Here is a 19,808-nt window from a genome sequence, read left to right as displayed (position 1 = left end):
TATTAAAATCTCATATAAAATAATAGGAAAAATTACCAATAATTGATAAATTATTACTAATTAATTACTTAATATATTTTCAAGAATCTATGTTTCTTTTCGATACTTTTATACAAAGTTATCTTCGCGAAATTATCGTCGATCATAGATCCATAATTCATGGAACGTACCGTTAATTGAGGGCAGGGAAAATTACAAATCAAAAGCGATCTCACGTAACAGAATGATTCGTCGGTGGCCGGTGTCTTTCGTGACGTCGAATACGATAGGAGTGAAAAAAATATTTGAGAAATGCTTGAAACGGAGTGGAACGATCGGTGGAAAATTTAATTAAAAAGTTAGAAAGAGCAGACACGTGTGCAGACGGCGCGTAATGTCCGATAGATGACTTTGTGCGAAGCAGAGAAAGAGAGAGAGAGAGAAAGAGAGAGAGAGAGAGGGGCCAACCAAAAGGATTCTTCGTCCATTTAATTGTTATCTTAGAAAGTTAACCTTTTCAAGGTGTTGTGTCCAGGCTATCCCTGTTACCAGCGTAATTCGGGTATCTTAGGAAAAGTCTCGTACAAATCTGATTAAAAGTAGGAGTTAACGTCCTTCTGTGTTATTTCGAAACAGGCAACAATAAAACGCGCAATTCTTCTTATTGTTAGTCTCGCGACAGTGAACGTGTTCGATAATACTTTGAGATTCTCTTGATTCTCCATTTTATTCGCACATCTCGTCCTCATTTTACGCTTTTCAGAATTTTGTGCTCGAATAAATTGAAACTTTTGCGTAACAGCTAGTAAATCGCGTGAAAGCTAGGCAGGAAAACGACACAGATTAATTCAGCATAATTTGCAATGTAAATTAAAACTGTTATCGATAACGAATAACGCTTAGATTGAATTAGATCGAACAGAATTTTTAAGATATTTTGTTGCAATTAACAATGACAACGCAAACAGAGATTAGTCTACTGAAATAGCGAAGAAAGTGAACTGAAAATTCTGAGAATCGGAAGACTGATTCGTAACAATTTGCGATTGTCAATAACGAACAATTTTCTATATATTACTTTGTTACAATTAATAATAATGACGCAAATAGAGATTATCGTACTAAGATAATGAACAAGATGCGTCGCGACGATCCTTATCTACACGATACCCCGCCCTTATTTCGGTTAATTTTGGTAAATTGATGCTTTGAAATGATTAATTACTATAGAATCCTATACAAGTGAAATTGATAACCCCAGTAATAGATTGCCTGTCTGTAACCTGAATAATGTAACACCATAATCCTAACAATGCATTTCATCCACCTTATTCAAGCGCACATAATAAATCTTCATTCCTAAACAAATTAACCTAATTCATCACCAATAAACTCAATGATATCTAACCTGTCAATGATCAAAAAATATATCATTCTAACCTTTCGATTTCGTTGTTACAACAAGCTAGGTTTCTCAGACGTATTCGCAAAAACTAGATCATAAAAATTGAAATAAAATTGGCAATAAAAATACTAGCAACAAATTGAAATAGATGCTAGGAACGTGTTTAATTGACCAAAACCATCCACATCTAAGTGTTTCAGAAATTCTCAATCTCTGTAGTATAGTCATTTTTTTTTTTTTTTTTTTTTTTTTGTATGTCCTGTACAGTTACTATTAGATTGACAACAAAGTGATTGCGGATTTTGTCATTAGATGATAATGACTTAGTTGCTAATCCAATAATTACCAAACTATTTAGATCTTCGTTAACCCTAATAAAAACTGCCTGTATTGAAATACCATTGAAGAACATTTTCACTGATGTTAGAAAGAGAGAGAGAGAGAGAAATAGTCAAAGCAAAAGATTCAAAGAACACGCGAACAAAGAAAAAGCTTCGACCAATTTGCCTCTAGACCCTTTAGCCTGTAATAAATCAGACTCCTAGAGGATTCTCGTCTCTACGACGGTAACAGAAACGATCAGGACACAACACTATAAAGCTCGAGCCAGTTAGACGATAAACACAAGCTTTTGAAATCGTGAGAAAAAAAAACGTGATCGTTGCGAACACAGTCCAGACGGTGGGCCACCGAGTCCAACGGTGTCCTCTCATTCAACTCAAACAACGGTGCACCCAACGGCCGCACCAAGATGGCCGCTGAAACCCGGGGTATTGGTGCACATCAATCGAAGCCACAGCCTACGGTCAGGTCTGAGCGTTCGCGCGAACGAATCCCTACGAAACGAGCTGATGAACAGACGTAACGACGAGCCAACTATCGCCGATCGTTTCATCGTCGAGACGACGATCGCGAAAGTCGCCGGTGGCAAAGTATTCCGAAGGCGCAAGGAACACCCGCAGAGGAGCATGACCGTGTCCGGTCTGCATGACGAGGGTATGCTTGCCAGAGCTAATAAAATTAAGGCGATGTTTGGAGTGCAGCTTAAAGAGCAGGCCACTTTACCAGGCATTTCCAGAGAGAAAACAGGTGAGTCCGCGCAAGAAACGCGTTATCTACTGTGTAGAGACTGTCGCTTTAGTGTTGGCACGCTTGGAATTTCGATGAACGGGTCCCGAATGTACAATAACTCACAAAACTATTCGAACACTTATAGAAACCTTTCATAAATATATTATGTGCGTTGCACGAAACATTCTGAAATCCTATTAGCATCGTAATGAATTTATGCGTTATTCGTATATTATACGTACTTATTATACAGAGTGGTTGGTAACTGGTGGTACAAGCGGAAAGGGGGTGATCCTACGCGGAAAAAGAAGTCGAAAATATAGAATAAAAATTTCAAAATTTCAAAATTTCAAAATTTGAAAATTTCAAAATTTGAAAATTAAAAAATTTGAAAATTTGAAAATTTAAAAATTTGAAAATTTGAAAATTTAAAAATTTAAAAAATAACGTCAATCGAGACAACGATCTACAGTGAGATCCGTTATAACGAGACGCGATAAAGTGCACGCGTACCGAGCGAAAATTCAAAGTCGATTTTCTCGAAAACAAAGCCTCGAACGAAAAATTTTTATTCTATATTTTCGACTTGTTTTTTCGCGTAGAATCACCCCCTTTCCGCTTGTACCACCAGTTACCAACCACCCTGTATAATCCAAGATGGTTATTCGTGGTTGCTTATATTGGTATTTCTGCTAAATATGTCAAAATTTGATCGATATAATTATAACAGTCGTGTCTCATCGTAGTAAGTGAAATGGAAACATGTTTTATCATATAACATGTACAATATGTAGGCACAATGTGTGATACGTTTTAATACGTTTTATATAATACATAGAATATATATATTAAAGGTTTCTATGGAAAGTATTCAAATACTTTATTGAGTCACTGGATCCTTTTGCGCGGGTCGGTAATCAGTTGACCACTGGTTCGTTGAGAATTTTATCGTGACGACGCAGCTGTGTTTTAACCGTTTCGTGGCCAGAGGAAAAGCTTAATTCGATTATAAAGGATAGGAGCTCCGTGACGGATAGCATATCTGGGAAGTAAAGGACGGCGGAAAAATTAGGAAGTAAAAATGTAAATTTAATGCAAGAAGCTTAAAGGTCTGTGGATCGAGAAATAAAGCTCTCTTTGTGCCGGTGTGTTAACTTTGTGCCGCTAATTACTCTTAAAAGCGCTGTCGTACTTCGTTAATGCTCCCAGATATTACTTTATCCGTTTCATTTTTTTAAATCGTGTCGAAGATCGGACCGTGATCTTGTTAGATTTGTTCATGCTAAACCTCCATCGAGGTTTCAAATGCTTAATAAAGGAAAAAAGCTGCTTAAAAAGTGACGTTAAAATTTCACCGAGTACACGTATACTTGATAAATAATCCGACATTTGATTACACCATTCTGTTATCACTGTGTGTTACATTGTGTCGAGAATATCATTGACAGTATAGATACAAAGAACGTACTACGAAAGCAATTCATATACACGTGTACTCGATTAAATAAAAAATCAGCTTATGTACAATAAATTCAATCGTGAAAAATTTCAATGATCGTATCTCGAAAGTAACGACTCAATGGCATTGCTAAAGTTTTATCATCGTGAAAATCCGAATTTCAATCGCTTCAAACCCGTAATCAAATCTCTTTTGCGAAAGTATCTTTACGTTTCCGGCGATAGGATGTTTCAATCGCGAGAAGTTTAAAGGTATCCGGATTCGCAATGAAATTGCAACAAATTCCGATTTATTAAGCAAATTACCCAGCCATGCTTAATTAAAACTACGGGCTGCAATTTCGCGGTGCTCGCCCAAGTGTATCGAATATTTGATAAACGAATCGACTATGTTAAACAGACTCGATGTTCGTTCGAACGAAAAGTTGTATAACGTTTGCGTGCCGATTTGCCAACATTAAAAACTGCGCAGTCGATACATCTCCTATAGGCTACCTACCATTGAATACATCATATTTCTTGTTAAGCGTTACGGTTTCATTAACGTTAAATGCTCAACGATGGAAAAATTCTAGCTGCTCGATGTCCTACAAAACGCAAATAAATTACTTACAACTGAATATTTCAATAATACCAATACCATAAATTTATCGTCACGATATTTTCCTTTACAGAGCTCGTCGAATATTTCCATCGTTGGAAAAGACGTATCCATATACAAGATAATTTTTCTTTCTTTATAGAAGAGGTATATTTTTTTCTTATCTATTATCCATTGCAATTAGATAATTTTTATAGGAAATAAAAAAATTGGAAAGTCTTTTTATAAATGCGTCTGTCAAAGTATGGATTTCGTGAAAAAATGTTATAAAAGTAAAATGAAAGAAAAATGATACATTTGTAACAAAAGTATATTTAAAATAATGTATTAATAATACTTAAAATGTCCACTAATATTTTTCATGTAGATTGCCACGATGTAAATTATGCTTCAATTACATTACTTAATTATAATTTGCATTCTATGTTTTACGTAATAAATGTCATCGATGGTTTTCATCGCGGAAAATATAGAATATAAATTAAAATTACAATGACCCAAAATTATACCGAATCACCCATTAAATATTAAATCTGTATAAAAATCTAGAGTAATGTAGGCGTTTTTTAAAAAGAAATTTCCAATTAATAGAATATCTGATAGAAACATGGAAGCTTAAAAAGCAGTATTAATTTTTCTCGATTATCAAATATAATTTAATCGTCATAATATTCCACGGATGGAATCCGTTCTTGAAGGTACGTTTACCAATCATATCATTTTTCTGTAACTCAAGCTCGCGTGTTACTAAAAACGAGGCACGTAAAACGTAATTCTAGATTAAAACGTCGCGTAAAAGAAGGTAATAACGCTTGCTACCTGTAATTAGTATGTTTAATGTCGTTTGTATCAGCATGTGTATCAAATGCGAATGCTACAGGAATGGAACGTGTACTGGAAAAATTAAAAATTTCCAGTCTGCGTGTCTTCAATTAAATACCGATGCGAAAGAATTACATTTTAATTAAAAGACTGCTGTTTTATTTTTGTCATTTTTAATTCACGGCACAAGTGGAATTACGTTTTTCGTTCTTCGTTTTCATAGTAACCTTCTTTTAGTTAGTCGTTACGTGTTGGTGTCGCGATGTTATTCTCTCGCGAAACATTATTTCGCATGTTTTCTCTTCATTTAGCTAAACATTCATTCTAATTTTCTAATTACTCGACAAAGAAAAACAAACGCGATGTGCAAGGTTGCTTGCAAAATTATGTTGTCACGATGATGTGAATCTATATAGAATTACGTTTGCAATCCTCGAAAAAGAAAATATGCAATTTAGAAAGAGAAAGTTTAGCGGCAAAATACTACGAACGAATCTTAATTCTTTAAATGTCTACGAATTTTTGCTTCCAAATGGATTGCTATACGTTCTCGCAAACAGTTAAAAATTCATCCGTGTTTAAAGTTCTTGTTTCTTTAATTCATTTATTAAAGCCATTATATCTTTCGTTTCTCAATCGCATTTGTATCATTATTCCATCGAGCCTTTAAAAACATGCAATTTATAAAAATTTTGAAGACCGAAATTTTATCCAATTAATCGACATTGCTTAATTGATATATTTGTGATTACAGAATAATATAATTACTTTTCATAAATGCTGTGCACGCCAGCGAGCTGCATGAAACAAAAATTGCTTCGCTCGTTCGGTATCGTTGCTTGTTTTTTCTTTTTTTTTTTTCCTTTCTTGTATGTGTTTTGTGTGTCCCCTTAGCTGTGACTTACAAAAGAATAGCGCCGCGGCAGCGGATATTGCATGCAGAATCATCGTGCGAATTGAACCGAGGCAACATCTCCCGTAAGCGAAAGAAACCAGGCGCAGGTACGTACCAAGAATTCGTAGAAATGTGCATGATTCGAGATCTAACAACAGTCTGTAACCGGTTTTCTTCCCTTTGCCATCGACCTCGGCCTATTCTCTCGCGACCAAGCATATTTTTCCAAGGTGCAGTGTTTCTACGTACAGGAGACTTAAAAACGTGTGAAAATGATTGAAAAATCGCTTATTAAATGTGGAAAGATTAATAAAACAGAAAACGAAATTTTAGTATCAGCTTCTTCGTAACGATTAAAAAAATAGCATAACCGAAAAGAAAAATGTGGAAAGAACAGGTGAGCCATAAAATACATATTTCTTTTTCGTTTGGAATATATTGTTGCGTGCATCGACTCAATAATTTTCGAGCATGGTTGCGGATATTGATTAGAGTTATAAATTCAACATTGACGGCAGCAATCTTGCGAAGCAAGCGCACAATTTGTAAACAACTACAATGTAAAACATGAAAAGAAGAAACGTGCGAAGACTCGCCTTCTCTTTCATATTTATAGAATGCTTTCAACTGATCCGTAATTAAAGTGGCATTGAGTTCAACGCGCTTCGAACAACTTTCAAAGTCCATTAAATCAACATATAAACATTTGTACATACAGACGTGAATACATATTTTAGAACAACCTTGTTTATTATATATTATAATTATTAACCATATATATATTTTATATAATTAAATTCAGCTGCAGAAAGGTACTGTCATATGTTATTACTTCAATTAGCAAATACAGTGTTTATACAAATTTCGAAGCAGTGAAACCATATAAACTTTACAATTATTAAACATATATCGTATAAAATACGTAAATTTAACCAAAACAATACATTATCATTATTACAACTATTGGTTGCGATATTTGTAAAAATTTTCAGATTTTGTAGTATAAAATAAAATAATCGTGGAATATATTTAAAAATAATTAGTCTTCGTTGTTTGCGTTTCACCTTTGCAAGTTTTGCGATTTAACGTTCTATCGATAATGATTTTTCATCCGGCGAATATTTCCCGCCTACGGTTGAAAAAAATTTATAGTCCGTTCCAGATCCCAGAATCATCCTCTATGTATGTATATACGCACTATACTGTTTAATTAAACGATTCATTTTGATAATGGAATCGTTGTAACGTAGCAAACCGATACAGCGAGCTCTGGGTGGAAATTATTGTTTCAATACGCTCTTTCGGCGTAATGAAACCAGTTTCTCGGGTTTCTCCACGATCTCGAATCTGATTCGCGTATTTTCAAAATATGTGGGTGACGAGGTGACTCGCTTTGGTGCACGTAAATGAGCAACGTGACATTTTTACCGGCGATTCGAGCTGCGATGGAAATTGAGAAAGAAAATATTTGCAGGGGAATCGACGCGATTCAATCTCATTGTTGATTCGTTATAAATCCTGTACGTATAAACATTCGCGTGCAAATAACGCGCAACGTATATACACATAGACACCGTATTTATGTACGATACATAACTACGAGATGATTGTTATTTGCGTAATTAAAGCTCTGTGCCGGGCGGCGTGAAAGTACTTTGCGTAAAGCGTCCTAATTTGTTATATCGGGAAATTGTTATGTAATTTATCGTTATCGGCAACGAGATGGTCGTTGAAACATTACGATCGTCGTGATAGATACGTCAATCGTTGTTGAAATTGTAAATTGCATATTATAGTTACAGTAATATTTTTCTCCAATCGATAGTTCTTTTATATTAATAGAACAATTCCAATCAGTCTGTTCAAAACGTTACAGATCAATTGTCTATGACTAGAGTTTTGTTTGTCTATTTAAAAACAGTAGACTTAATTTGAAATCTACAAACTAACAATTATTATAAATAAAATATGTTAGTATGATAATAAGCGAATAAGATAACATTGAAACTAGAGTATGACATATTGTTAATGTGTCTATAAATACTAAATAAATTATAACATATTTACTATTAATACATAGTAAGAAACGAGTAAAATGAAATTTAAAGAATATAAAACTCGAGATATATCACTTCCAAGTACCAGTTCAACACAGTGACGATTATAACACACGAGAAATTTGCTCGGAAAACTTGTTAATCGACATATTTGAAAAAAGACAGTAACCACCAAATATATTAATTACAGACGAATTCTGGGTTAAATTTAATTACTACAAAAGTGACAATAGAGCAAAAAGAACGTAATAATCTACGACCAAAATTCAGACTACCATAGTTAGGTCTCTGTTAAGGTGAAGTTCCACCATCCAATGACAAGAGGGGAAACACTAACCAAGAGGCTCCATATATTCCCCGTTATAATTTCCTTAGCTCTAGATATAGCCACTCACACTTGTTCTAGCATTTGCAATTACACCTGAATATTTATCAAATCAATTCTCTGTTTCTCGTTGCCTTTGTCTGTCTATTGGCTCTCTGCCTCTTACCTTCGTGCACCGGAGATTTCTATTTCACTCTGAAAGTACAAGTCCACTATAGAATCCTTCTTCGAGAAGGGACCACACACGAGTTTCTCTCTCTTTCTCTCTCTACTGTTTCTCTCGTAGATTTCTCACGAACAGTCGACACGTCACGTGTCTCCGTTTAATTACGCAAGATCATGTTTCGTTTGCGCTTACAGATCCCAATCAAGCTGCGAATAACAATCACGTGAACAGCGTGTCGGAGGGCCTTCCAGAGTCCGGGGCGAAGACGTTTTATGAGAATCTACCCTTCCATGGAATCCAAGCGCCGCCTAACAAGGTCAGTATGGAGAATCGATCCGTGCACAAGCATCCTTCCGTTTTAGCATGATCATCGTCCTTTCTTTTTCTTTTCATCTTTCGTTGTCTTAATACACGTTGCACTCGGCCACGTGTTGGTAACGGTGAGATGCAAATTTAGATATGAGATTCAAAAATTCAAAATGGATAAACGATACGAAATTCTTGTGATCTTTCGTTTGGTGGTGAAGCACAGTGCAAAGTACAGGCGATGATACCACATACCACTCTCTTGCATGATCGAATTAACCCTCGACTAATATCCTTGGAACGTAGGTAATTGTAACAATTTCGATCAAGTTGGGTTACTTGCTTTCGTGTTACCTAATTTTAATTTTATTAAAGCTAATCGCGATATTGTTTAAGCGAAAGGATTGAAAGTGTTTCGATTCACAAAATGTTATTGATGACGTAAGGAAGTTTGAGGAAGATAGGGGTAGATTAATAAATACGATGATATACAACGACGGATTTGTGCTTGTCGAATAAAGACGCAACATACAGGAGAATGCGATCTCGCTATTAGAAATATGTAGAACTTTGGCAAATCGCAGCTCTCGTTGCTGCAAGATCACAAGAACGTCGCGTCAATTGTCCGTAGGTATTTCGTTACACTTGGATCATACGTGTAAGTATAGGTTTCGTGAATAGACAACTATACGTTTATTATCGAGGCCCGTGGTACGCGCTATAACTCGCCTGAAATTTCCCTGGAAGTAGTTACTCTTAATCGCTTCGCCGTTGTTACAAATCGTAATCTATCATTTCAAGTTTCGATTCTAACTTTCTACTGCGAATTGAGATATGAAAGTTGATCGATCTATGTATGTTGATTAATTTTCTTCCACTGAAACAAACCGTGAGAAACCGAAACGAGCAACTGATCAAGATCGAAAGCTCACGTTACCAACCTCTCACCGTTAAACAATAGTCGACGAACGTTAGACCGTCGTTATTTAATTGGAAGCAAAGCGTTCTGGCAGCAGTTGAACATTAACCTGATCGTACACTCGTGGCCACTTGAAATAGAACAGAGAGGAAGAAAAGACAGCGAGTTAACCTCTCGCGTTTCTCTCAATTAGCAGCGTGAAGTTAGAAATACGATAATGAAAGAACGAGGAAGTACTTTGTCCAACACCATGATAGAGCAGTAAAATGTGACAAGACGATTGGAAGGGTTCTGGTAATAGGATAAATGTTTTTACTAGCACGGTCGAGGCGAGAGAAGAAGACCAAGTCGATAATAAAAACGAGCATAATTTCATGAAAAAAAAAAAGAAAAAAGGAAGCTCGAAAATATCAAGAACAGCCGGATGTTCGAGCCCCTCGGCCGCGAAACGCGTCACCGGAAAGTCAGCGTGAAATAATTGCATTATAACGATATAGAGTGGTGGATTACCGATAGTTTGAACCTCGGCTCTTTCCGAATAGGAACGCGAAGAACGTCAGAAACACTGGGCGTACAAGAGAACCTGGTGTACTGCACTTTGTGCCCGCAAGAGAGCCTTTAAGCATCGGAGAGTCAAGGTTGGAAAACGTTCTACCTCCTCATCGCTGGCGTTCAACTTCTACTTAGTTCGACGATGGTCCTTTTCACGGAGACGATTAGAAGCGATCGAATCTGCTTTTCTGCTGATCGAACTTCGCTTTCAGAGCGAGATCTGGATTCTAGAGGAAATGGTTGAATATAGCAGAATAAACAGATGGAACTGGACCATTTGCAGCTGTGTAAATGAAACCCAAACATAGATAGATGGGTATAGATAGACCGATTTGAAACAAAATAGTGCGTTGTAGACAGGTTTTTAGTGAAGAATATAGTGAAGATAGTGGAAACTATATCTAAAACTAAAATAGAAGTGGATTGCTATCAAGTAGAATATTGAATTGCAGCTAGATCTCCAATGAAGGATATAAAACGAAAGTATCGAACTACATTTAAACATATAATAGAAATTAAATTATACTCGGGTAATAAAATTGAGAAATTTATGAAACGTGTAGTTGATTAGTTTGGTTCCTGAGAGACTCGTATAATATTAGAACGTAACAGCAGGTACACGTTGACAACAGGAGCAAGCAGAATCGCCTTAATATCTCACGTTTAAATAAATAGCGTAAGACGAGACCGCATACATTAAAAAATTCCTCTCGTGCCCGATATTACCAATAATTAAAAATCGAGCATAGCGGGCATATCTGCCATTAAAATAGATCGAGCCAGCTGGAAGATTAAACGGCGAATAATTCAACGTACCTAGTCGCTAGCGAAGCTCAATTTAATATTGTAACGTTTTAACCTCCTTTTTCGGCCCTCCCGGAAGCCTTAAATTCCACGCGCTGTCCCATACGTTAATACTTAAAGCCGCCAAACTCGCGACACCTAGTCACACCTATCTTACCCACAATGTGGTTAACGAACGAGCGAACCATCGATCGGTTTCACGCATTAAATAACAAACCGGGCGCAAGGTCTAACGATGCAGCTAATGCAGTGTCCCAGGGTGAGAAAAGTAAAAGGATACGAAAGAAGCCATCAACTTTTTACGAGATGATGCTACATATTTGACGACATGTTTTACGTTGTTGTTGTCCGACCTGAACTTAAGAAGCAGCATTAAACTACATGGGATTTTTATAAATATGTGGATGTTGTTTATACGACTGATTCTGTATATATACACATGGATTTCAGTCTACTTCCTGAATTGTAGGGAATGTAATCTTTCATTGAAACGCCTGCATATGCGCAATCGACCTTGCACCAGTGTACGCATTTGGTGAAACAGTAGGGAACATTCAGTGATATAATAATGTCACATGTAGCAAATTGTATGTAATAAACATTATCGTATAGCAAATGATAGACAGATATTTTCAAAAGTATACGGAATTAAGCCTCTACCTATAATCAAGAATGGTAAATCGCAGGTGAATAACTGTTGAATAATGAAAACTCGTGATCACTGCTATAACAAGTGAGTACACTATCGGAACTTTTTCAAGAAATAACTGTTTAAAGTAGCATATAGTAGGCGTCGTACATTTAATATCAATTGCTTGAGTTCTCAAAGAGTAATCGCCTCTTCCGCAACATATTTCTATACTTTCTCGGTGAAATTACAGTTATTAAGAGGCTAAAGACACTTAAAAAAAACGTTGTTTGCTTATCAGAGAGAAAGATTACAATTTATTATAATGTTTTCTCTTTAATCTAAGATCCAAGAATAACTACTATAAACAAATTGTTTGATTTCAACATAATAAAAGTAAATGACAAGAATACGATTACGTTCATCGTGTAATTAACGCAACAGTTGTTAATTATATTTAATAACTTTTTTTTAATAGTACAGCGTTATTAATTCTTCACATTCTGAATAAATTTTTAATTAATATAACAGTTCTCTAATATGAACGATAACATTCATTCTTGTGTAGAATAATAATTCTATGTAAAACGTATCGTATTAAATGACGTATAAAAGGTACACTGTTCCATTTGACAGAAATATATTCTATTTAAAAGAAGTGTGTTCTAGGAACCTTTAAAACATTTCCAATTCCGTAGCAAATACATGTACCACGCAATGTATCATTCAAAACCATTTCATTTTGCCTAGTGAAATTTTTATCTTCCTACCTTCTATCGTTTTAAAGCTATGGCTTGACCCAGTTTCGTGGGATACCCCATAAATAAGTAATCTTTTCCTTTCCAACCTAGGACAGCAGTACAATAACAAAGAAATAAAATAAAATTGCTAAAACATACAGTGGAAAGTGTATACATAAGAATATTTTGTTTTCGTAGCTCGCGTGAAGTATTTAAACTAGTATCATTTTATTATGGAATGAACTATTCACGAAACTATAATAAACGTTGAAAAAATACATACCGTTTTAGGTAAAAACACAATTGAAATGCACAACCAAGAAATTGCCAAAAGTAGGTACTTGTATTTATTTACGTACGTGCTCGTTACTGTACATGATGAAAGAACCGCGAATATTTATAACATACAGATGTAACATGCAACATTTTATGCATTTGTGCAAAATTTAGAGATAGAAAAATTGCACAGCACGCGAATATTATACGGTACAGAAAAATACAAAAATATAAAAAATATCCAAAGAGAGTACAGTGCTCGTTATAATTTTTAACAAACAATAGGAATTTCCATTGAAGTTAAGTTCTAATTTCTTCATTGTATCCACAAAAATATGAATTCGTATGAAAATCCGCAGCCTACTTATCATTTAATGCAAATGTAACTCAATAGATACGATATTACTCGGCTGGAAAATTTGCTTTCCTACATTCCCATCAGCGACAGCGCTTGAACGAGGACAAAATCGTATAAGGGGTTGGAACCCTTCGACAGACAGAACTAAGTTTACAGCGTCTGCCATGGCAGAAGTGGGGTTAATTCTCTCTTATTTAACCAAGTGTCCCCGTAATGGCCGTATCGGAAGCAGGAACGGTTCGTATCCGAAGTAATTGAGTATGGACAAGAGTGGAGAGCGCGAAGAGGCAGAGGAGAGTGTGGATATTAGAGAAGGGGCCCTTTGTCGAGTATCTTCTGGTACCGGAAGCTTTTACCCTCGCCTCGTTCGTCGGAGATCCATATTTCATCGTGGCAACCACTCGCCCATCCGCGACAGATTAACGCGTAAATTATCGATCGATGGTTATATCATGCGTCCAAATGTTTATTTATTTGAATCCAATGATATCATGACGAGAAATGGCCACTTTTCCAGACCCTGCTACAATATCGCTGATTATTATTTGCCTGTCGATTTGCCATTCACGCGTTGATGAAATTGGAGTGAAATTATTAGTTTCACGAAGATGAAAAGGGCTGAAGAGTATTTGAAAAGGTAAAAATTCGTTTCAAATGAATCAGTCGATGAATACGCGAAATGTAATGGATAGGTTCCAGCTCGTTTATATTATTCGTATTTGGTCATGACAAAATGCAATAAGATGATTTCGTTGAAACGATCAATACTTTTACTTTGTGCCGGATCTTTGGGTCTCATATTTTTTTTAACAAAGAACGTTCAATGGAATTCATGATCGCAAGTCAAACACTGCCTGAACACAGTGATTCAAAATATGTTTCAATAATTTCAAACGCGTACTGTTTCGAGCAGAATATATTATATAATATATACAATATATAACAAAAGCACAAACATACTTATGAATAACGTGATAAGAATGATCAGCGTATATTCAATAATCGTTATTAAGATAATGATAGAGCTGAGCGATTCGAAAAATTTAGGGGATTTTGTGTTAAAATTATTTTAAACGAACAATGTAAATTACCGTGAACGCTCGTGTATTCAAAATTCATGAAAAGATTGCCTGTAGCATATTTGCCATATTTAAAATATCGTGTTTATATTATCCTTTAATATAAAGATTTTTTTACATTCCGAACCGTACGTGTATCGATGATGTGAAACGAATATACCGTACACGGAGAAAGTATGAATTTCAAAGCAAATTAACATACACTAATTACCAGGAACGTAATATCGTTACAATTTATTGTATTTAAACTACTACTCTGTAATTGCAACCAGAACATCTATTCGTATCTATCTATATTTATCGTATTTAAAATAATGCGTTCGCGTGTAATAATCCTGGATATCTTTCAGCCTGACCACATCAATTAGCTGTTTTAATTATAATCGGTATGAAGTACATCGAGCTGAAACATCTCCTTTTAATCATTTACAGTAATATTAAATGATATTCCACATTATGTAAAGACAAAGGAAGAACTGAATTCATTTAATTATTTAAAATTATAAAAATTATAAAACTAATTAGCGTTCAATCGTAAAGTAACAAGTGAACGTTATGTGTAATAATGTAGAATTTTCACTAAGCCTAAAATCGTTCAAATTTAAATAACTTGACTTTAATTTTGCGTTCATAAAAATAAGTCAAGATTACTTGAAGTTCTTTGAATCTAAGTAACTTTGTTTCAAACATAAGTAACATTGTTTCATCTAACAACTGCTGTTCCTTTCAAGTTAAGAAATAATTAAAATACTTTCAACTTCACTTGAAGGTTGAAAGTTGAATGGCCAGTTCACGTTAATAAAATAATTTCAAGCTACTTGAACGCAAGCAACTCGACGTAAAGTAACTTAACTAGCGTGAACAAGCGTAGTTCAACTGAACGTTTTAAAATCAAACGAAGAACAAATATACACTGAAAAAATATCAAATTACTTGAATTCAGGTAACATGACTAATTTACGAAATTACGAATAAATTACGAAACTTCGATTTGCGTCTGATAAATGAAAATTCAATTGAATTAAAAAGAAATCCGAACGCTGTAACGCCGATGAAAGCTACGAAAGATATAAAATAACTCAGTGACTTTCAAACACAGACAAATATCTTACTTTGAGAAAAAAGAAAAAAGAAAAAAATGGGAAAACGAGGAGTTTGTCTAGTGGAAGGTTGACTTTCACATCACGAAACTCACAGATGATTTATAAGGAAGCATTACGTCTGTGCTCGTTTCTATCTGCTGATAACTTTGATCATTTCGAGTATGAATTCTCCCCGACGGACTTATTCAATTCATTTTTCGTTATATCGAGCAGCCCTCAAAGCGAAAGAGGAAATCTGAGGACCGAAGAAAATGGCGCCGCGCAACAATTCCCAAGCGAATAGCTTCTGAACTTTTCTCCCTTGTCGAAAGGATGTCGCCAAATCGCGTCTCGAGACTAACTCGTTCGAAGAATAGTGCATCGATTAGCAGAAAATTTCGATCGATTCCATCGGAGAAAAATAATAATAAACTCATTAAAGTATCCTGAACGTTTACTATGAGAAACTCGTATATCTACGTACATGCGTTATACGGGGTGGTTGGTAACTGGTGGTACAAGCGGAAAGGGGGTGATTCTACGCGAAAAAGCAAGTCGAAAATATAGAATAAAAATTTTTCGTTCGAAGCTTTGTTTTCGAGAAAATCGACTTTGAATTTTCGCTCGGTACGCGTGCACTTTATCGCGTCTCGTTATAACGGATCTCACTGTAGATCGTTGTCTCGATTGACGTTATTTTTTAAATTTTCAAATTTTCAAATTTTCAAATTTTTAAATTTTCAAATTTTTAAATTTTGAAATTTTGAAATTTTGAAATTTTGAAATTTTTATTCTATATTTTCGACTTCTTTTTTCGCGTAGAATCACCCCCTTTCCGCTTGTACCACCAGTTACCAACCACCCTGTATAATGTGTTATATAAAATGTATTAAAATTTCATTAGCACCGTAACAAGACACAATTGTCAACATTATATTGGTAAAATTTGATATATAATAATTTGAAATATACGGCATAACACGGCAGTTTGAGGCATAAAATAATTATTAAAGACCACTTCGCTAAATATCGAGGCTTGTTAATATAATGGATAATTGATTATTTAAATACATTTGCAATTTCTGGGAAATCTATACTCGTATTAAATATTTTGTAAATTTTATATAAATCTTCAAACGTGTTCCAAATTTTACCGGAATGATGATGATACTCGAGGTTTATTACACACATCGAGTATCTATAAATGGTGTTCAAATACTTTGGTGAACCATTGTATGTCGAAATAATACATATCGAGATTGACGATACTTGCAGTTCCGTTTGCTCAGGTGAAACAGTTCGGGTTAAAATCGTATCGTAATTTCGCGAGAACTCTGAAACACGGTCATGCTTTATGAAACTTCTATAATAAACATCGTTGGGAAGCTCGATTGGTGTTTAACGTGCAGAGTGTAATTCCATAGCTACGTTTTCCATTCGGAAACATTTTTCGGATATATCGCGTTTTACATTGCGCTTGATTGCGAATTTATAACATAAACGAATGTTGGGCTCGATCTTTCTTTTTTTTTTTCCTTTTTTTCGAAAAATGTTGTCACGTCAAAAGGGTTTATTAGTCGAAACGCTAATGGCGACGGATTTTACAAATAATTTCCGTTATGAAATGGCTACTTTTGTACTTTTTGTTACATTTGAAAACTGGTCAGTTAAAGAAATCTGATTCGTATCGAGGATCATGGTTATCTGTCATATGTTGTAAATGGGAACATATATTTTCCATATTTACTGACGCTTTTTCGTCAATTTGCGAACAATGTTTGCTCGCTCTCATTTTTTTACAGTTTTAACCGTGAAATTACCAATTCGTAATATAATACAATTTATACAGCATGCATAGATAATAATTAAGAATAGTGCAAGTGGTGTGAAAATTTGTCACTTAGTAGTGAATAAACGTAGACAGGTGCAATACGGTGTCTAACAAAATTTTATGTTGAAAACTGTGATATCATATGACGTTCGATATTTTTCACGTTGCTCGGTTTTAGTACTATTCGTCACTCTACTCGAGTCTTAATCGAGATTGACATTAATTTGAAAATTGTCATTTGCACGAAAGCTAGTCAGCCGAACTGAGCGAATTTTAATAATTGGAAGAAAATGGTGAAACGTCGATATTTCGGTAGATTGGTATTTTCAGAGATGACATGATATCTATAATACTTATACATAGTGAAGTGGCATTTCTAATCGTGTTTTGTTTGAAACATTTAAAAAAAAAGTAGCAGCGAGTCAAACAAGGCCTGCCGTTTCTATACAAAAATAATAAAATAAACGATTAAATTAATCGGATGTTTACAAATTAATAAATCCAATAACATCTCTTCCAGAAGAATTTTCAAATTAGCAACTCAAGATTTCTGAACTGTATGATAGATTTTTAATTTAACGAAATTTCAGATATGTACCATGATCTTGAATTGTAACTTAAACAGAACATCGAGTGTTCTTTTAATTAAATTTCCCTCTCCGTTCCATCCGGAGAGCAGAAATTACTAAAAAAGAAACGATACTTTCTACCTTGTCCTTTATTTCCAATTAAGGCTCGTAGAATCAAAGTATCATAAGCAAATCTAAAAAAAAAAAAAAGAAAAAGAAAAAAAGAAAAGTAGAACTCGAGAATCCGAGTGCTTACGATAGGAAAAGATGGCGGGGCAAACGTTTTCATTTCAATAAAACGAACGATACGATCTGAGCTCTGGTAAACAACCTCTTAAGATAAAGGTTTAGGAGACTCCAAAGGAATTTATTCGTTAAATGTTAAGCTCGCGATCTTAGTTTCTGTCATAAGGAGAAATGTACGACGATCGCTTGAACAGGAAAATCCCGGAGCAATACTGTTGTCTTAATTTGAATATCGAAGTGCAGTATCGCGTATAACGAAATTGAATGTATATCGTATTTAGTCGCGATAACAGCATACTGTTAGTATTTCCGCGAAGATTCCCTCGTCACTTTTGCTTCGCCACCTTTTTATTTCGTTCTCGAACCCGTTTCTAAATACGTTTCTCTTTTATGCAACACGTTTCCTCGCGTTATCAACGATGCGTTTACGACAACGAGAAGTAAAAGGGCGATGTAAAATTTTTATACGAAACGAATATTAGACGATGATAAGAAATAGTGTTAAAATTTCATAGTAAAATATCTATACGCGTTAATGTAGCGAAGGAGAATGCGGAAAGCGTAAAATTCGTGAGAAAATTCGAACTTGGCGGAGAACGTTAGGATGTTGAAAGAAAAGAATGATATTGTATATTTTTCTAGAGATGGAACATAATATTTTTTACATTTACGAGTGCCTATTAGAAATTCGCACCTTATCTACTTATAGTTCCGTGCACGTCTTTCAAGATAAAATTTATAGAAGCAGTATGAAGCTACTTGATCTTTCGCTCAGTTACACTTTATGATATTTAATCGAGATTATATATGGCAAAACGACGAAACATACATACATAAATAAGTCTGTCAGAAACTAAACTGATCGCATACAATTTCACTTTTTGTAAATTTCTCAACTTCATCATCCAATACGTTAATATTCTCAATAAGTAGGCGATTTATTTGTACAAGTTTATTTATTACAAAGAACTCGCATGGAACAATATCAAATTCCACGATACATTTAAATAAATAATACTTGTATCATTTTGTCTTTTTGCTATTTTTCAATTAATTCGATCGATCGTGGTCCGTATAATAAATTCATTTCCACTGTGAAACGTAATAACGCTTATACTATTCTTCATAAGTCGTTTGCAGTGAACAAGTGCATTTTATTACATCCATAAAACACGGAAAAAGACATAATCATTGACATAGTAGGATAATTATTAAAGAGAATACTAATTTCGAAAACCTAAAAACCCGCTCTAGACGATTAGGAAATAATTTATTGTTACGATCCAGCGGTTTTAATTGGCAAGCTGTTTACGTTTCACCCGAATTCGCTAATAAGAGTGGAATAAAAGAGAAAGGACTGCAGACCGTCTAAATTATTAAAGGGTAATTAGAAACGAGGGCTCCGATAAGGTCTTCGTAATGGCACCTCCTTTGCTTCATTAAGAAATAATTCACCCGGCCTGAGTGGAAAACCCACTCGCCCTTTTTCCTCCGTTTCCTCCCTTTTCAATCCGTCGTTTTATTCTGATCTCGTCCACGACACAATGCCCGTGACGTATAATTGTGTATTACCCATTCTATCCTAATGCGTAAAATCCATTAACGTTAAAAATTATTTCACCCCGGAGGGAAATAGCCC

At 34.9% G+C, this 19,808-nt stretch overlaps 1 protein-coding gene across 4 annotated transcripts in view; it reads left to right on the top strand.

Annotated features, from left to right (window-relative positions):
* The window catches only part of LOC100749681 (hemicentin-1), a 431,443-nt gene that overhangs the window by 391,514 nt on the left and 20,121 nt on the right, over positions 1-19,808 (top strand). For 3 of the 4 annotated variants that reach the window (XM_033320792.1, XM_033320790.1, XM_033320791.1), the window contains exon 17: positions 8,974-9,095. In XM_033320792.1, coding sequence (XP_033176683.1) covers positions 8,974-9,095 — 122 coding nt within the window. Of the gene's footprint in view, positions 1-2,057; positions 2,474-6,230; positions 6,339-8,973; positions 9,096-19,808 lie in introns of all 4 variants that reach the window. The other variant, XM_024367725.2, reaches the window with a different exon arrangement.

This window comes from Bombus impatiens, unplaced genomic scaffold, assembly GCF_000188095.3.
Source record: "Bombus impatiens unplaced genomic scaffold, BIMP_2.2 scf_0349, whole genome shotgun sequence".
Classification (NCBI taxonomy): Eukaryota; Metazoa; Arthropoda; class Insecta; order Hymenoptera; family Apidae; genus Bombus; species Bombus impatiens.
Note: the sequence above shows the minus strand (reverse complement) of the source record. Positions and strands in the feature narration are given on the sequence as shown.